Raw genomic sequence first — 13,156 nt, 5'->3', positions numbered from 1 at the left:
CAACGTTAGCCCCTCGACGACATCCTCCAATGAGAGCAGCGTTTTGTACACGGTACCATTCGTTCAGCCAATGACTTATGTTGACGCGATGACGTAGAGAATCAAGTTTCTCTGATCGCTGTGTTTCTAAATCGTGTAGTCACTCTTGGACACTACCGAGCAATTCATAATAGTCAAGAAGAAGTGGAGTTTGGAAAGTTATCTTTTGGGAATTCACTGCAAACCTTCACGATGGTAAGAACCACATACATCAGATTATATGCTACGGCTTTTTGAGGGAAAGTCGTCCAACTAACCAGTTAATATGGATGATAGTTACATACAAGAACAAGGCTAAGCTAACCTTCGTAGCTAGTGCATACACATCTCTAGCATGCAAACATAAGTTAACGTAAGTTAAATATTCTATGGAAACAAATGGACGCACAACGACTATAAACTTACAAAAATGGTGTTGGATTATTAATGTAATTGTATTAATCCACAAAAATACTGCGAAAGATAGCCGTACAGTTAAATAACGTTACTTAGCTTAACAGCTAACGTCACCCAACACAACGTTAGCTGGACATAAGCTAACTTTACTACAATCCCGGTGGCTTAGCGTGCTTTAATTGAATAACCGTACAGACATTTTGATTGTATTCCAAGGTTAAGTTTTTTGTGTCAACGTTGCCTACATTTAACTACTGGATTGTGTCATCTTGATTAGCTAAACCCTCAATTGAATGTAGTAAATGGTAGCTAGTTAGCACTTGGATGAGGTAAAGTAACGAAATGACGTTTTCCACCATCTTTTCACATATAGGTTTGACATAATCCTGATGAATTGAATTGGCACGTGCTTTATTTTGAACATATTCTGAAGTAAATTCATTTTAATCATTGTATTTTCAATACAAATGCATCGCATATTATTTCTATGATTTCATGGGCTTATATTTACAGTAGTCTTATAAATACCATATTTCTGTGTTTGAGGTTACTATTTATTTTGATTCTTTCATTGTAAATTATGCTCATCTCCTAGTAATGCATTTGAATTTTATGGTCAAAGGGTGTTTTCTCAAGCAACCGATTTTTTGGGTCAGTTAAATATCAGACACTTTTGTATAACGTGGTTTGTTTCTTTTTAGCTGAAAATGACAAATTCAATTAAATTATTTCTCCTTCGTCATCCAGTCTATTATGTCATATAATGGAGGGGCTGTCATGGCCATGCGAGGGAAGAACTGCGTGGCAATAGCTGCAGACCGGCGATTTGGCATTCAGGCTCAGATGGTCACCACGGATTTCCAGAAGGTCTTCCCCATGGGAGAGAAGTTGTACATCGGGCTGGCTGGACTGGCCACTGATGTTCAGACAGTGTAAGTGTGTTTAACCTCTTTCTTTCTAAGTGACAAAACAGTTATTTCCCCCAACAGGGCATGACGACGACACATAAAAAAAACTACTTTCACAGTTGGACACAATTGGTACGACTAAGCATGATGGGGAAACTGGTATTAGTTATACTGTAGTCACAGCTAGAAATGCCATTTAAATTTGCATTCTTTATAAAAAAAACTCATCTTTTGTAAAATGTCTCAGGAATGATGTATTTATCCTTATGTGTAGATCCCAGAGGTTGAAATTCAGACTGAACCTGTATGAACTCAAGGAGGGTCGCCAAATCAAACCCAAGACCTTCATGAGCATGGTGTCCAACCTGTTGTATGAAAAGAGGTGAGAGTGCCACGGTTAATATAAACACATTTTAGTGTATAAAAGACCCGTGTTAAACGTACAATCTGCAGATACACGGCACACTGTTGGCACAATTTCTTCCGTAAAAGACAAAAGAATAACTTATTGATATGTGATGTTTTCATTAGGTTTGGGCCATACTTCATTGAGCCTGTGATTGCTGGACTTGATCCCAAAACCTTAGAGCCATTCATCTGCTCCTTGGATTTGATCGGCTGCCCCATGGTGACCGAAGACTTCGTTGTCAGTGGCACCTGCTCAGAGCAGATGTACGGCATGTGTGAATCTTTGTGGGAGCCAGACATGGTAAGTGTGGGAAGTTTGAGCTCACTGTTAAGCTGGTTGGTTCCTTCCTTGCTGAACACTGAACAACCATTACTACCAGTTTCTTAATGTGCAAATGAGTCTCAATTATATAAAGATCCCACATGGTAATGAGAAACCTTGTTTCTGCAAATAAATGTACTTTGTAATGTTGTCGGCTCACACCATTTGAACTTGTCTGAGGCTCCTCTAGTAAAGTGTCAGGTCTAGCTAGAATTCAGTCATGCCGCAGGAATTCTTCAAATGTATTTGATCGTGCAGGAACCGGAGGACCTGTTTGAGACCATCTCACAGGCGATGCTGAATGCAGTTGATAGAGATGCAGTGTCTGGTATGGGAGTCGTTGTACATGTCATGTAAGTACAGTACAGTTTATGCCTATGTGGAATTTCAGCTTGGCAGGGATTGACATACTTTAATTTTGCATTTCTTTTCTTTGCAGTGAAAAAGACAAGATCACCACACGAACCCTGAAAGCCAGGATGGACTAGAGCCTTTGTTTCTTCCTGTACTTCAAACGTTTTGTATAAAAATAATAAACAATGCTTGTTCTGTCTTTTTTCTTCAATAAATGAATTAACTTGACTGTCATTAATGGAAGACATTTTACTAAACCTCCCTTATTTTTCAGTTCTTTCATTAATATTATGAGAACTGAATTCACTGGTTAAGCATCAATCAAAGACAGTTATCCACCTGATATTACTTTAACCCTTCTTTATACAATAGCCAACATCGACTGCACACCAGTAACACCTGACTGAGACGTTGCAGAATGACAATGTCGCTATAATTTATGATTTTCCTTTAACGAAAGCCCATTCCTTATCTTAATTCTGAACCCTCTGACCAAATGGGTTGGTCTGAATAAAAATACCCTAAAAGTTGCATTCTGGGAAAACTACATTAAATGTTGTTGCTCAAATGTTTTCTGGTGTTCTGACAAAAAGCCTAATACCGGATCCACTTACTAGGTTTTTCCAAAGATTTTAACTGCATCTCATCTGGCTCTGTAGATTGAGTTTGGTCAGTTATCTTGTGATCTAAATTAAAAAAAAAATTGGTCAAATGGTGAGGCACAGTCACTGAAGAAATAAGCATGCCCAAACAAAAACAAGATAAAACTCCCTTTAATATGCAATGAATCATTTTCAAGTAACCTTTTTCTCTAATGTCTGTTGGTAACAAAACAATACTGTATACAAACACAAAATTGCTACATTAATGTAAACAAGATATAAAAATGATCATTATGGTAATAAAACAAGTATTTGCTGCAGAATTCCCCTTTCTATGTGAATATCTTTCTTAGACCAACCTCCACCAAGCTCACGGTTAAAATTGTAAAAGTAGTCAAAAACAATATGGCAACGTAACATCCAAACACCAATTTTTATCTTTTTTTTCTTCTGTCATAACACGTAGAAGTTCAGTGGTATGATGTTTTGACTTACTGGTGGAATCTCATGTACACATCAGCCATGCATTTTTGATATTGCATTCATTTACTTAATACACCATTATCTATTAAAGTGTATATCCCCCGTTAAAATTTGTCAGCAGTGCTTTTGATTCTTTTGTTGGTACTGTGAGAGAAGCCCTCCGGCAACTTTCAAAGTGTCGGTCATGCAGTCGGACCATTCAGCGCCCGTAAAAGTTGTTTACATCTGTGTGTTTGTGTGTGTGTTTGTGTCTAATAGAACTGAGAAGAACAACAACGACATGAACAGAAACAAAAGAGACTGTACTGAAGGACCGTTAACGGCTGAAGCTGACACACTCGTTCAAGGCATTAGTGAGACTGTTTCCGTGCTGGCGTGAGGAGTAACAAGGTGGCGGAGGAGAACTGGGAGGCAGAATATTTAAAAAAAAGAACAGCAAGATTATCATTCCGAACAAATTCAGTGAGCGGTTTCATGAGTTTTTGCAGTCGGCTCATAGATGAGGGAGTTGGGGAGGTGTCTGTGTGTGTGTGTGTGTGCTTGGAACGGTGTAACAGGCGGGCTGCATCCGTCCTGCCAGACTGAGGCTGGCTGTTGGAGGACACTGGTGGGGTTTCTATTCTGGGCGTAGAGATGGACCTACACTGAGGGTGAAGGAGAAGAGAAATAAGTCTATGACAGGAGGTGGCTGGCTGGACTGGGAGATGAGTCTATGACAAGATGTTGGACATGAACTCGTAGAATCGCTTGGAGTACTGCTCTGGGTTCACCGTCGATATTTCTGCCCCCGCCTAAGAAACACAACAAAATGTTTTTTTTAAAAGTGACTTCTTTAATGTTTCCTTAATTTTGTTTTCTCCATTCGAGAAAACAATCACATTCTTTCAGTCTCTCCGAGCGAGCTCAGCAACCAAAGTATAGCTAACAGTTGGTTAGCCTGCTGGGAGGATGAGGGCACATGTGATTGGCTGAATCCTGACAGGGCTTCAGCCAAATCACACGTGCCATGTCATCTTAAAGGACTTATTGAAAAAAGACGTATGGGAAAGGGGTATTTTTTGAATAACAATGCAATCAAATTAAACTCAGTGAAAATAACAGAAAGCATTCCATCATATAATTGTATTTTGGTTCAATGACTAAGCATAACATTATTATGTATTGCTTTACAAAAAGTATCTTGCAAAACATTTCATAACATCTTTAATGAATAATTCAAATGATATATACCACTGTGGTGTGAATGTGTAGCCCTAGAGGGACAGATCATGATGTGGCTTCTGACACTCACCCCGTGTTTCACAGTTTTGGCAGCATGTGCAGCTTTTTTCTTTGCGTCATAGTGTGTGAGGATGTCGATGATAGCCATGAAGTACACCTCCTTCTTCTCAACACCTAACACAAGAACAACATGTAACAACAGGTTACTTTCACATGGGAATAGATGATGCTGTACTGTGAGACACACAATTCTCTCTTATGAGGACTGGAGCGCTCTTGACAAATTATAAAAAAGAAGATAATGCTTTTCGCTTTTCTGCTAATTAGCTGTCAGTGCTTTATTTAAAGCTAAGTGATGGAAGTGAGATGGACGTCCAAAGCAACCCTCACTGTCTTGGCTCTTGATTGCGTAAACGTCCACAGAGGGGTCGAACTCCCCGGGGCCAAAGAATCCTCCACAGTTGAGAGGGTTTCCGGGGCTGTCGGGAGGCGTCCCGAACGAGCCGGTGAGAACGCCTCCGCCCATCCCGTCGTTCTCGTACTCCTCCTCCTCCCCCACACCTTCCACATCCATCTCCTCCTGCTCCGCCCGCTCCACATCATGGATTCCCACCAGGAGACTGTAGTCCATGATCTTTAGAGTGGCCAGGAACTGAGTCACACACACACACACACACACACACACACACAAATAATACTGAGTCCTGACTGAATAAATTGAAGCTTCATCCATATTTTTGACATTGAAATTCTAAATCAACATTTGACTGCAGCGCAGCATGTAACGTTTTACTCCTGTTTAAACGCCATCAGTATTAAACTGTCTGTGTAATTAGATTCAATTTCATCAATGTTTTAATACTCGTACATTACAATACCCAAGTTACCAAGATCATATATGCTCGACTTAAAAAGGAGTATAAATGTTTAAATAAGCATCTTGTAGTAACTACAATATACGTTTCTAATGTGAATCAAACAACGAGTAGAATACCAATCCCACCTGAATTTGACGAGTGTTAATGTTGGACCCAACAGACCCAAACGTATTAAGGTTTGATGACCATCTCTAGCCAAACAGTTGTTCTAATTTCTAAAAGGTTTAAAATGTTTCAGATGACAAGAGGAGAATCTGGATATGTTTCTTACCTCTACATCGTGTTTTAGCTTCTCCAAAAAGTATTTCTTGGTGTCATCTCCTATCTGCAGCTTCTGGCCTTCATTCAGGAAGTCGTTGTCTTTAAAAGTTGGGAGTTCTTTTGCCTGAAGAGAGGGTGAGTAGTTCATTATCAAATAGTAGCAATAATGTTTTTATGAAGATGATTAGTGGTCACATACAAGGTGGTCACATACACTGTAATTAATGTGATATTATTGAAAATACATAAAGATGAGATCTAAATAAATCTTTCAGTGATAAAAATAAAAAATCACAGTGAATAGTTGTGTACTGACACTTCTAAGTACACACTAATAAACAAAACGAGAACAACACACTGGCTCCATGAGGCCAGTGCAAAAGGGTTCTAGTAGAATGAATCTGCTTACTTAAAACTTGCTTAATTTAGCTTTCATGTGACACGTTTGCCTTTGAGGTGAGCTCAGAGCCTTTATATTTGTCCCATCGTGTCAGCAGCCGTCACTGCACAGAAATAAAAAGTACCTTCTCCTTGTCACTGGCTTCCCTTGAGACCGTAGAACCCTACAGATGAGAGAAAAAGAGAATAATAATAGAATTCATTAAAGCAACTCAAGACACCTTGGTGGCATTTTACCCGAGACACACTGTCAAAAGCCGTACGGTTGTTTTCTCCAGAGAGGTCACTCATTCAGCAAAAACTAGAGTTCTATTTACATGAGCTGGATTTGTAATCTTCTGCAAATTATAACATGAGAGAATGGACTATTTGTTCCTCCTGGACAATCATTGCAAAATGCAGGTGGTAGATTAAAAGATACTAAAGTAATATAAAGTAACATTTTTGCAAATGAAGAAAGCTGGAATGAGCAAATATTTAGCATTTTTGTTTGACTTGTATGAATTATTGTAATTAAAATGGGTGATTTTCACCACAGATTAATGGACTACTAGCAGTAGAATTAATCAGAAGCTGATTATTTCTTTCATTTTCTTTTGTTATTATTTTTTAATGTTGTAGTCAATTTTTCAATTTGTGTATGTATTATGTATGTATCGTTACGTCCCCATATTATATATTCTTTCCTAAGAGGAAAGTTATTTTACAAATAACAAAACCCGATGTATTTACACACTTTCTCTTCATTGAATTAATTCAAAGAGCGGTTACAGATGTAAAGAGAGACAGATGTTTTTGCACAAACGTGTGATTTAAGTCTCTGCTTAAAGTATTTAGTGTGTGGCTTGTCCTGTAAGTTGATGTTTGATGAAGGAACGCTAGCACGTGTTTACCTTCAGGTCATATTTGCGGTGTACGGTGAGGCGGTGGCTGAAAACATTCCGGGTCACCACCATGTACGTTTCTACCCCGTCCACCGTTAGCCTGTACATGCCCAGGAACTGTGGCAGCAGCGTGTTGCCATGACACTCCACTATAAACTGCAGACAATCAGGGGAGAGGTGTGGGAGTGAGGAATCAAATACACGGTACTGATTGAAACCGGACAAAGCAGTGCTCCACGATCATATCATTTCAACACTTCATTTACATGCACGAGCAACTTTAGATTCAAACGGAGGAAGCGCATCTGAAATTAAGACCAAATGTCAAACAAATGCCAAAAGTCTTTTTTTTCTGTACTCCATCTATACAAACTGTAAACATTTACTTTATGTAGTCTATGAAATGAGGAGGGGGTATCTTATATTATTATCTGCTATTATTATTTGCATTTTTTGTGTGGGTGTGTGGGTGTGTATGTATGTTCATTGTAATGGATGGCTGATTTATATGCATCTTGAAAATCAATACAAAAATGTGATCACAGAAAGAACGTAGTGTATGAAATATCAACGTGTGAAGCACAGTGCAGATGTCTTAAGATGTATGTTTCGGTCTGCCTCTGTGTGTGGAAGAAGGGACTTCTACCTGGTGATATTTCTTAAGGATGTTATGCATCTCAGCGATATCCTCGCTGGACACTGTTTTAATAACAAAACGGTGGTCGTAGCTGGACAGGAAGCGGTTGCCGAAGCGACCCTGGGAATCGCTGTTGAGCGGGGCGCTCCTCGTTAGAGAGTTCTGCCAAAAAAAACCCACAGCATCGAGTTATGTTCTTACCTAAGAGTAGATTTTTTGCAAGACGCTTTCGTCAAAGTTCGATTTGTAACCTGTGACCAGAGAGGACTTACCTGGTAGTCCTGGTCATCAATGCAGAACCTCTCCCTCAGGTTTCTGAACACCATGGGGCAGTACTCTTTGAACTTAAAGCGACTAGGCAGGTTTTCTCTGACAAGTAAAAGACACAACCAGTCAGTACAACAAGCTCAAGCGCTTATTACGGAAAATGTGAAAGAAGAGTGTTGAATGTCGGATTCATTTCTGCTATTGTGTTCAGTGACAATAATACAGTTCAGAGCTGACATTGACAGCGTTTGGTTCATTTTTCAAGGCACGTGTTGTACTTTTAGTTGCAGAATGAGAATATTTTAAAGTGCATAAAATAGTAAAGTTAACATCAGGATTTTGATTTAATCAACACCTCATTTGTATTGCCATGTGAGCTAAGGCATCCTTTCTATCCACTGCTAAAGACGGACGTGTAAAAATCTCTCATCTCTTTACGTAACTACAGCACTTTGCTATACATGGTCTCAAAGCTGTTGTAAATGGGCAACAAAAACACTAATAAGTGCATTAATCAAAGAAGCTACAAGATGGTCGAATGTGTAAAAACAGCAGATACAAAAAGAGAGAATAGCCAACATTGCCATGATGAACACAGACAACACGGGTTGACAGTCACCACTAAATGTCATGCAACCGAATAGGATTCAACTTCAACGACGTTACTTCAGAGACAAAGAGTCATATTTCTTTATTATTTATTGATTTTGTCCACTCCTGTATACAGGACCAGAAGGGTACAGATTCTTTCAGTGTAACACATGCTACTGTCACCCTCACAGCTTTAAAGAAAACAAAGATTTGTTTGCAAAGATGCTTAGTTAGGTCTTGGCCACATTAGGGTTGGTGAAAACTATTCTAGTTACAACATACCAGGCCCATTCAGAGCAGGTCGCAATTTGTATTGTGATGGGATTTGATGAACGCAAAAAGTTGGTCATTTGAGCATTTGACGCGGAGAGATGGAAGGTCGACTTTTCGGAGTTACGTAGGATGTTTTGAACTCGCGTTGGGTTGGCTGTGCCTTTGATAGACTGAGCTGACAGTGCATAAGCTGTGATGTACCTACTTGTTAAATAGGTGGTTGTCCACTTTGATCTTACTGTAGGCTTTAAAGTCATCTGGCATCAGCATTACTGGTACAGGCACATTACTTAACTCGTTAATCTGGGGGAGAGAAGAGTGAGAGAAGAGTGAGAGAGATCAGACAGGAGCCTGCAGCTGATATTCCCACTTACAGACTGTAATTAAGAAATCAAAGCAGCAATATTGAATTTCGCAATTTCACAATTATAAATTCAGCTCAAAACAGACTCCCGCACAAAATACCCCACTGTGATGCAGCTCCAGTCAAACGACTCAATGTGTGCTTTAGCCAGTAGATCATAAAGATACAACAGAGAAAGATGGATCTCATTTTGCCCTCATGTACTGAACGTCCACAGCTGTGAATACCTGCAACACGCTTCGGTTTTCAAAGACAACGCAGAGTGTTTCACCCTGGGGCCAAACAGCAGCCTCGACATTTTCCAAGACACCTAAATCATTTTTTAAAATTTCTATTACATGTAATGACATTCGTCCCAAGACAGCTGATAAAAGCCAAACTCTGATCATATCTGCTCAAAATCATCATCACACTAATGGAGCCTCTGAGAAAATCTCATTCATTAATAAACATCCACAAAAAAGTAGTATCCATGGTTTGGATACACTTTCTCTTAAATTAAATGAGAAAATGTTTCCTAACTTTTGACTGGTAATGTGTATGCGCTTCTCATTTAGTCTCAAATTCCCGATGAAGCATTAATGATTTAAAAAATATATAAGCCACAGTTATAACAGCTGCTTTATACAATATTTAGCATACACTTATAATAATTATTTCATTACCAGCCAACTGGCCGTTAATATAATCTGATTCCAGGCTTTATCATCCCCATTTAGTTCTAAATAAAAGAGTCTTGTTTAAAAATATAAACAATAAAGTCAGGTAGCTTCCTAGTGGAGGCCTGTTTATTTGCACAAATTCAGATATCTGCAGGGAAATTGAAAAAGAAAAACTTTAACAATTATAAAAGCATGCACTTATTGAATATTTTTTCTTCATAGAAATCATAGATTATGTTACCTTAAAAAGTGTTATTTAATAATGCTGAATGGGCCCACTCATTAAAATACAAACACTCACTTAACTTGAAGCTCTGATTAACCTCGGTGGGCAATTATTATAATTATTATTATTTGGGGACATGAAAAGACAGTCCATGGGAATTGACACATCACACAGGTGGTGTGCAGCAGTACATCATTTAAACACAAACTGACACCGTGACAGAGTGAAGTCTTGCAGCATAAAAGCAAGTGCACTATTAAAAATGCATACAACTCCTGACTGGAAGAAGAGGACTTTGATGACAAGTCCGTTTGATGTATTGAATCGGCTTCCCACCCACACCTCAGATCACCCGGCCTGAGCTGCACCCACACGCCCACCGCCAAAGTTCACCAACCGAATCAGGGGATGCTGCAGTGATGACAAAATCCATTAGCTGCTTCCTTAATTCCTTTTTTTTTGCATGATATCACCATGTGATTGACAGGTGAGCAAGTATTGGAGATCATGACTTTTTGGAAGTAACACATGCAAGTGTCTGCTGTGGCTATTATCAATTACATAACAACAACATTAAATGTTTGGAAGAGGAGTCCGTTTACCAACCCAATACTGTGACTTCATCATTACAGTGTATTTTAAACCAAAAATTAACTGAAAAATGAAATAAGTGAAAACAAATTCCACCTGACTGCAACGATGAACTCTAAACACAGATAACAGGTGCCTCTTGTATTCAGAGCAGATCAAAACAGTCTTTGCAGCCGAGAAGCTGCTTTTAACGCACAAATAAAACATCGACAGTGTGTGTGACAAAACCCAGTTACTGGGTTATGTGTATTGCACATCAGGTGAGAGTGAGCTGATGGTGCAAACCACCTGCAGCCCTCGGGACTGGTGTCCGATCTGCCCCTCGCTGTGCTTCACACAGCCAGAGGAGAATGTAATTGAATGGATTTATGGTCTACTGTTAGCTATTAATACGTGAATGAAGTGATGCAATGAACTGCAGCAGTCAGATGCATGCACCGAGCAGGTTTGATGTCTGCAGCCGAGCACCACCTCCTTTAACCTGCAGCTCCAGCTGGCACACCCCTCCCACTCCACGCCTGCACCACCGCAAAACGCAGCTCACGACCGGGCTCCAAAACACTTCACGGTCCACCATGGCACATTGTTAACGCATCGCTTTCAGAGAAAACGCACAACCGGGCGCGGGCGTGCAGTGTCAGTATCTTCTGATTCCCCCCCCCTACAGCTGAGACACGCGTCAAATCCCAGTGCGAAAAAACACACGCTTCAGGCGAAGCAAACCGGGGTACCAGCAAAGAGCTAATTACGAACTGTGCGACAGTACGAGCGGCTCGGAGCAGGGTCCGCCAGCAGATCCGTCTGTGCGTGCGCATCACTAAGCACTTTGTGAAATAAGACCTTTGGCGAACGTCGAAGCGTCGCTTTGACAGATGAGGGCAGCTGGCTAACAAGCTAGCGGGGCTAGCCAAATCAAAACAGCGGCATAAACAAACCGCTCACGAGCGAGAACCAGGCGTTTGAGGCGGGGACTCACCGTGTGGTTGACCCCCCACATTAAAATGCTGAGAATGGGCTCACTTGCACGGAATAATTTCACTTTCTGTCCTATAAAATGCTTCTTTTTCGTCTTGGTTTTGCTAGCGCTGACAGGCGCCGCGCTCGTGCAGTTGGATGACATGTCTCAGGCTGAGAACGTAGGGTCCGCGAGACAGCGCTCACTGCCGTGCACCGCCTCACCACACGAAAACCGGGAAGCTAAGGGGCGGTTTAAAAAAAAAAAGAAGAAAAAAAAAATCTACAAGTGCATCTTGTTCGTCGTCTGACTCGCAGCGAGTCTCTGGTCTTATTGGGAGTCAGCGGTAGAGCATTTTGCGCCGTCACCACCCTTCCTCCTCCCGAGCAGGCCGCGGTGGAGTCCAGAGAGCAGCTAGCCGGTCATCGGGCTACAGCGCTGCCTCTCTCTTTAAACCTCCCCTCCGCCCCCCCCCCCCCCCAAAAAAAACCCCCCAACAACAACAACAACAACAGCCCGGAATGGTGAACGCCCGCCGGACTGCTCCTCTCCTTTCCCCCCTCAACTTGTGCAACGCAGAACTGGTGTGATGCCGTGTTACTTGTTGGGGAGTAATCCCATCATGATGCGCCTGGCCTGAGATTGTTGTCAGTCACCAACCAGTTCGGGGTCTCCTCAAGATGGCGTCTGTGATGCTCTTAATGGTCAACAGCGCCCCCCGCAGGCTGCCGGTGGAACTGCACGGGTTCCCACACCTCCATCTGGGCCAGACCTGGAGGGGAGATGGGTTGTAGCCAGGGGGTTGAGGGGTAAAATGCACACACACAAGCCCGTCCAAATCGGCAATCTGATAACTATAAGTGGTTGGAGTTTTTATATTCCATTTTTTTTCTTTATTTCTATGCAATTAAAATTCCAAGATATGGGTGTGAATGTTGTTTTTACATGTCAAGAGTAACATGTTTAATGGGGAAAGACTAGCTTTAAATAGTCTTAAAACAGTTATACGTATATCACTGTAGAAACACCCAGTGTTTTTATTTTTCAACTTTCTTGTTTAATTTGGATAACAGTGTATCTCCTGTTTCTATCATTTAGAATTGTACATGCATCGAAGCTTTTTGACAACAAGTCTCAACAATTTATGTCATCATGGTTAAAACCAGACGAAATTCCTCTTTAGGCCACCTCATGGTTCAAAACAACCCTTCACAGTTACAAATACAAATACATGAGTAATACATGGTCAAATGATTCTGATTTTAATGAGATATGTCTTCAATTATAGAAAAAAAAATAAACACTGACATTTGCAGAAACACAAAGGATCTTCCAGCAAGCAATCACCATATACCTCACCACGTTGCATTTCCCTCTCAGATGGCCATTCAGTCAGAAAGCTTCCATCATAATACACTATGTTTACATCACTCAC

General features: G+C 40.7%; 2 protein-coding genes across 3 annotated transcripts; one reads left to right on the top strand and one right to left on the bottom strand.

Moving 5' to 3' along the window:
• Positions 1 to 76: 76 nt before the first annotated feature.
• On the top strand, positions 77 to 2,661 carry psmb3 (proteasome 20S subunit beta 3). The gene is made up of 6 exons (XM_037473246.2): positions 77 to 234; positions 1,183 to 1,367; positions 1,618 to 1,725; positions 1,875 to 2,052; positions 2,332 to 2,426; positions 2,513 to 2,661. Exons 1-6 carry the CDS (start codon positions 232 to 234, stop codon positions 2,559 to 2,561), a joined length of 618 nt encoding a protein of 205 aa, XP_037329143.1. The 5' UTR covers positions 77 to 231; the 3' UTR covers positions 2,562 to 2,661.
• A 523-nt stretch (positions 2,662 to 3,184) lies between these two features.
• On the bottom strand, positions 3,185 to 12,401 carry LOC119218646 (phosphatidylinositol 5-phosphate 4-kinase type-2 beta). Of its 2 annotated transcripts, none has more exons than XM_062564692.1 (10): positions 12,382 to 12,401; positions 9,129 to 9,226; positions 8,065 to 8,161; positions 7,802 to 7,954; positions 7,165 to 7,311; positions 6,397 to 6,435; positions 5,883 to 5,996; positions 5,124 to 5,385; positions 4,804 to 4,907; positions 3,185 to 4,303 (listed from the first exon to the last, which is right to left on the bottom strand). In XM_062564692.1, the coding sequence occupies exons 2-10, from the start codon at positions 9,191 to 9,193 to the stop codon at positions 4,223 to 4,225; spliced, it is 1,062 nt and encodes a 353-aa protein (XP_062420676.1). In that variant the 5' UTR covers positions 9,194 to 9,226; positions 12,382 to 12,401; the 3' UTR covers positions 3,185 to 4,222. The 2 variants fall into 2 exon arrangements, with proteins under 2 accessions (XP_062420676.1, XP_037329138.1); XM_037473241.2 differs by lacking the exon at positions 12,382 to 12,401 and adding an exon at positions 11,743 to 12,375.
• Positions 12,402 to 13,156: the final 755 nt, after the last annotated feature.

Source organism: Pungitius pungitius, chromosome 9 (assembly GCF_949316345.1).
Source record: "Pungitius pungitius chromosome 9, fPunPun2.1, whole genome shotgun sequence".
Lineage (NCBI taxonomy): Eukaryota > Metazoa > Chordata > Actinopteri > Perciformes > Gasterosteidae > Pungitius > Pungitius pungitius.
Note: the sequence above shows the minus strand (reverse complement) of the source record. Positions and strands in the feature narration are given on the sequence as shown.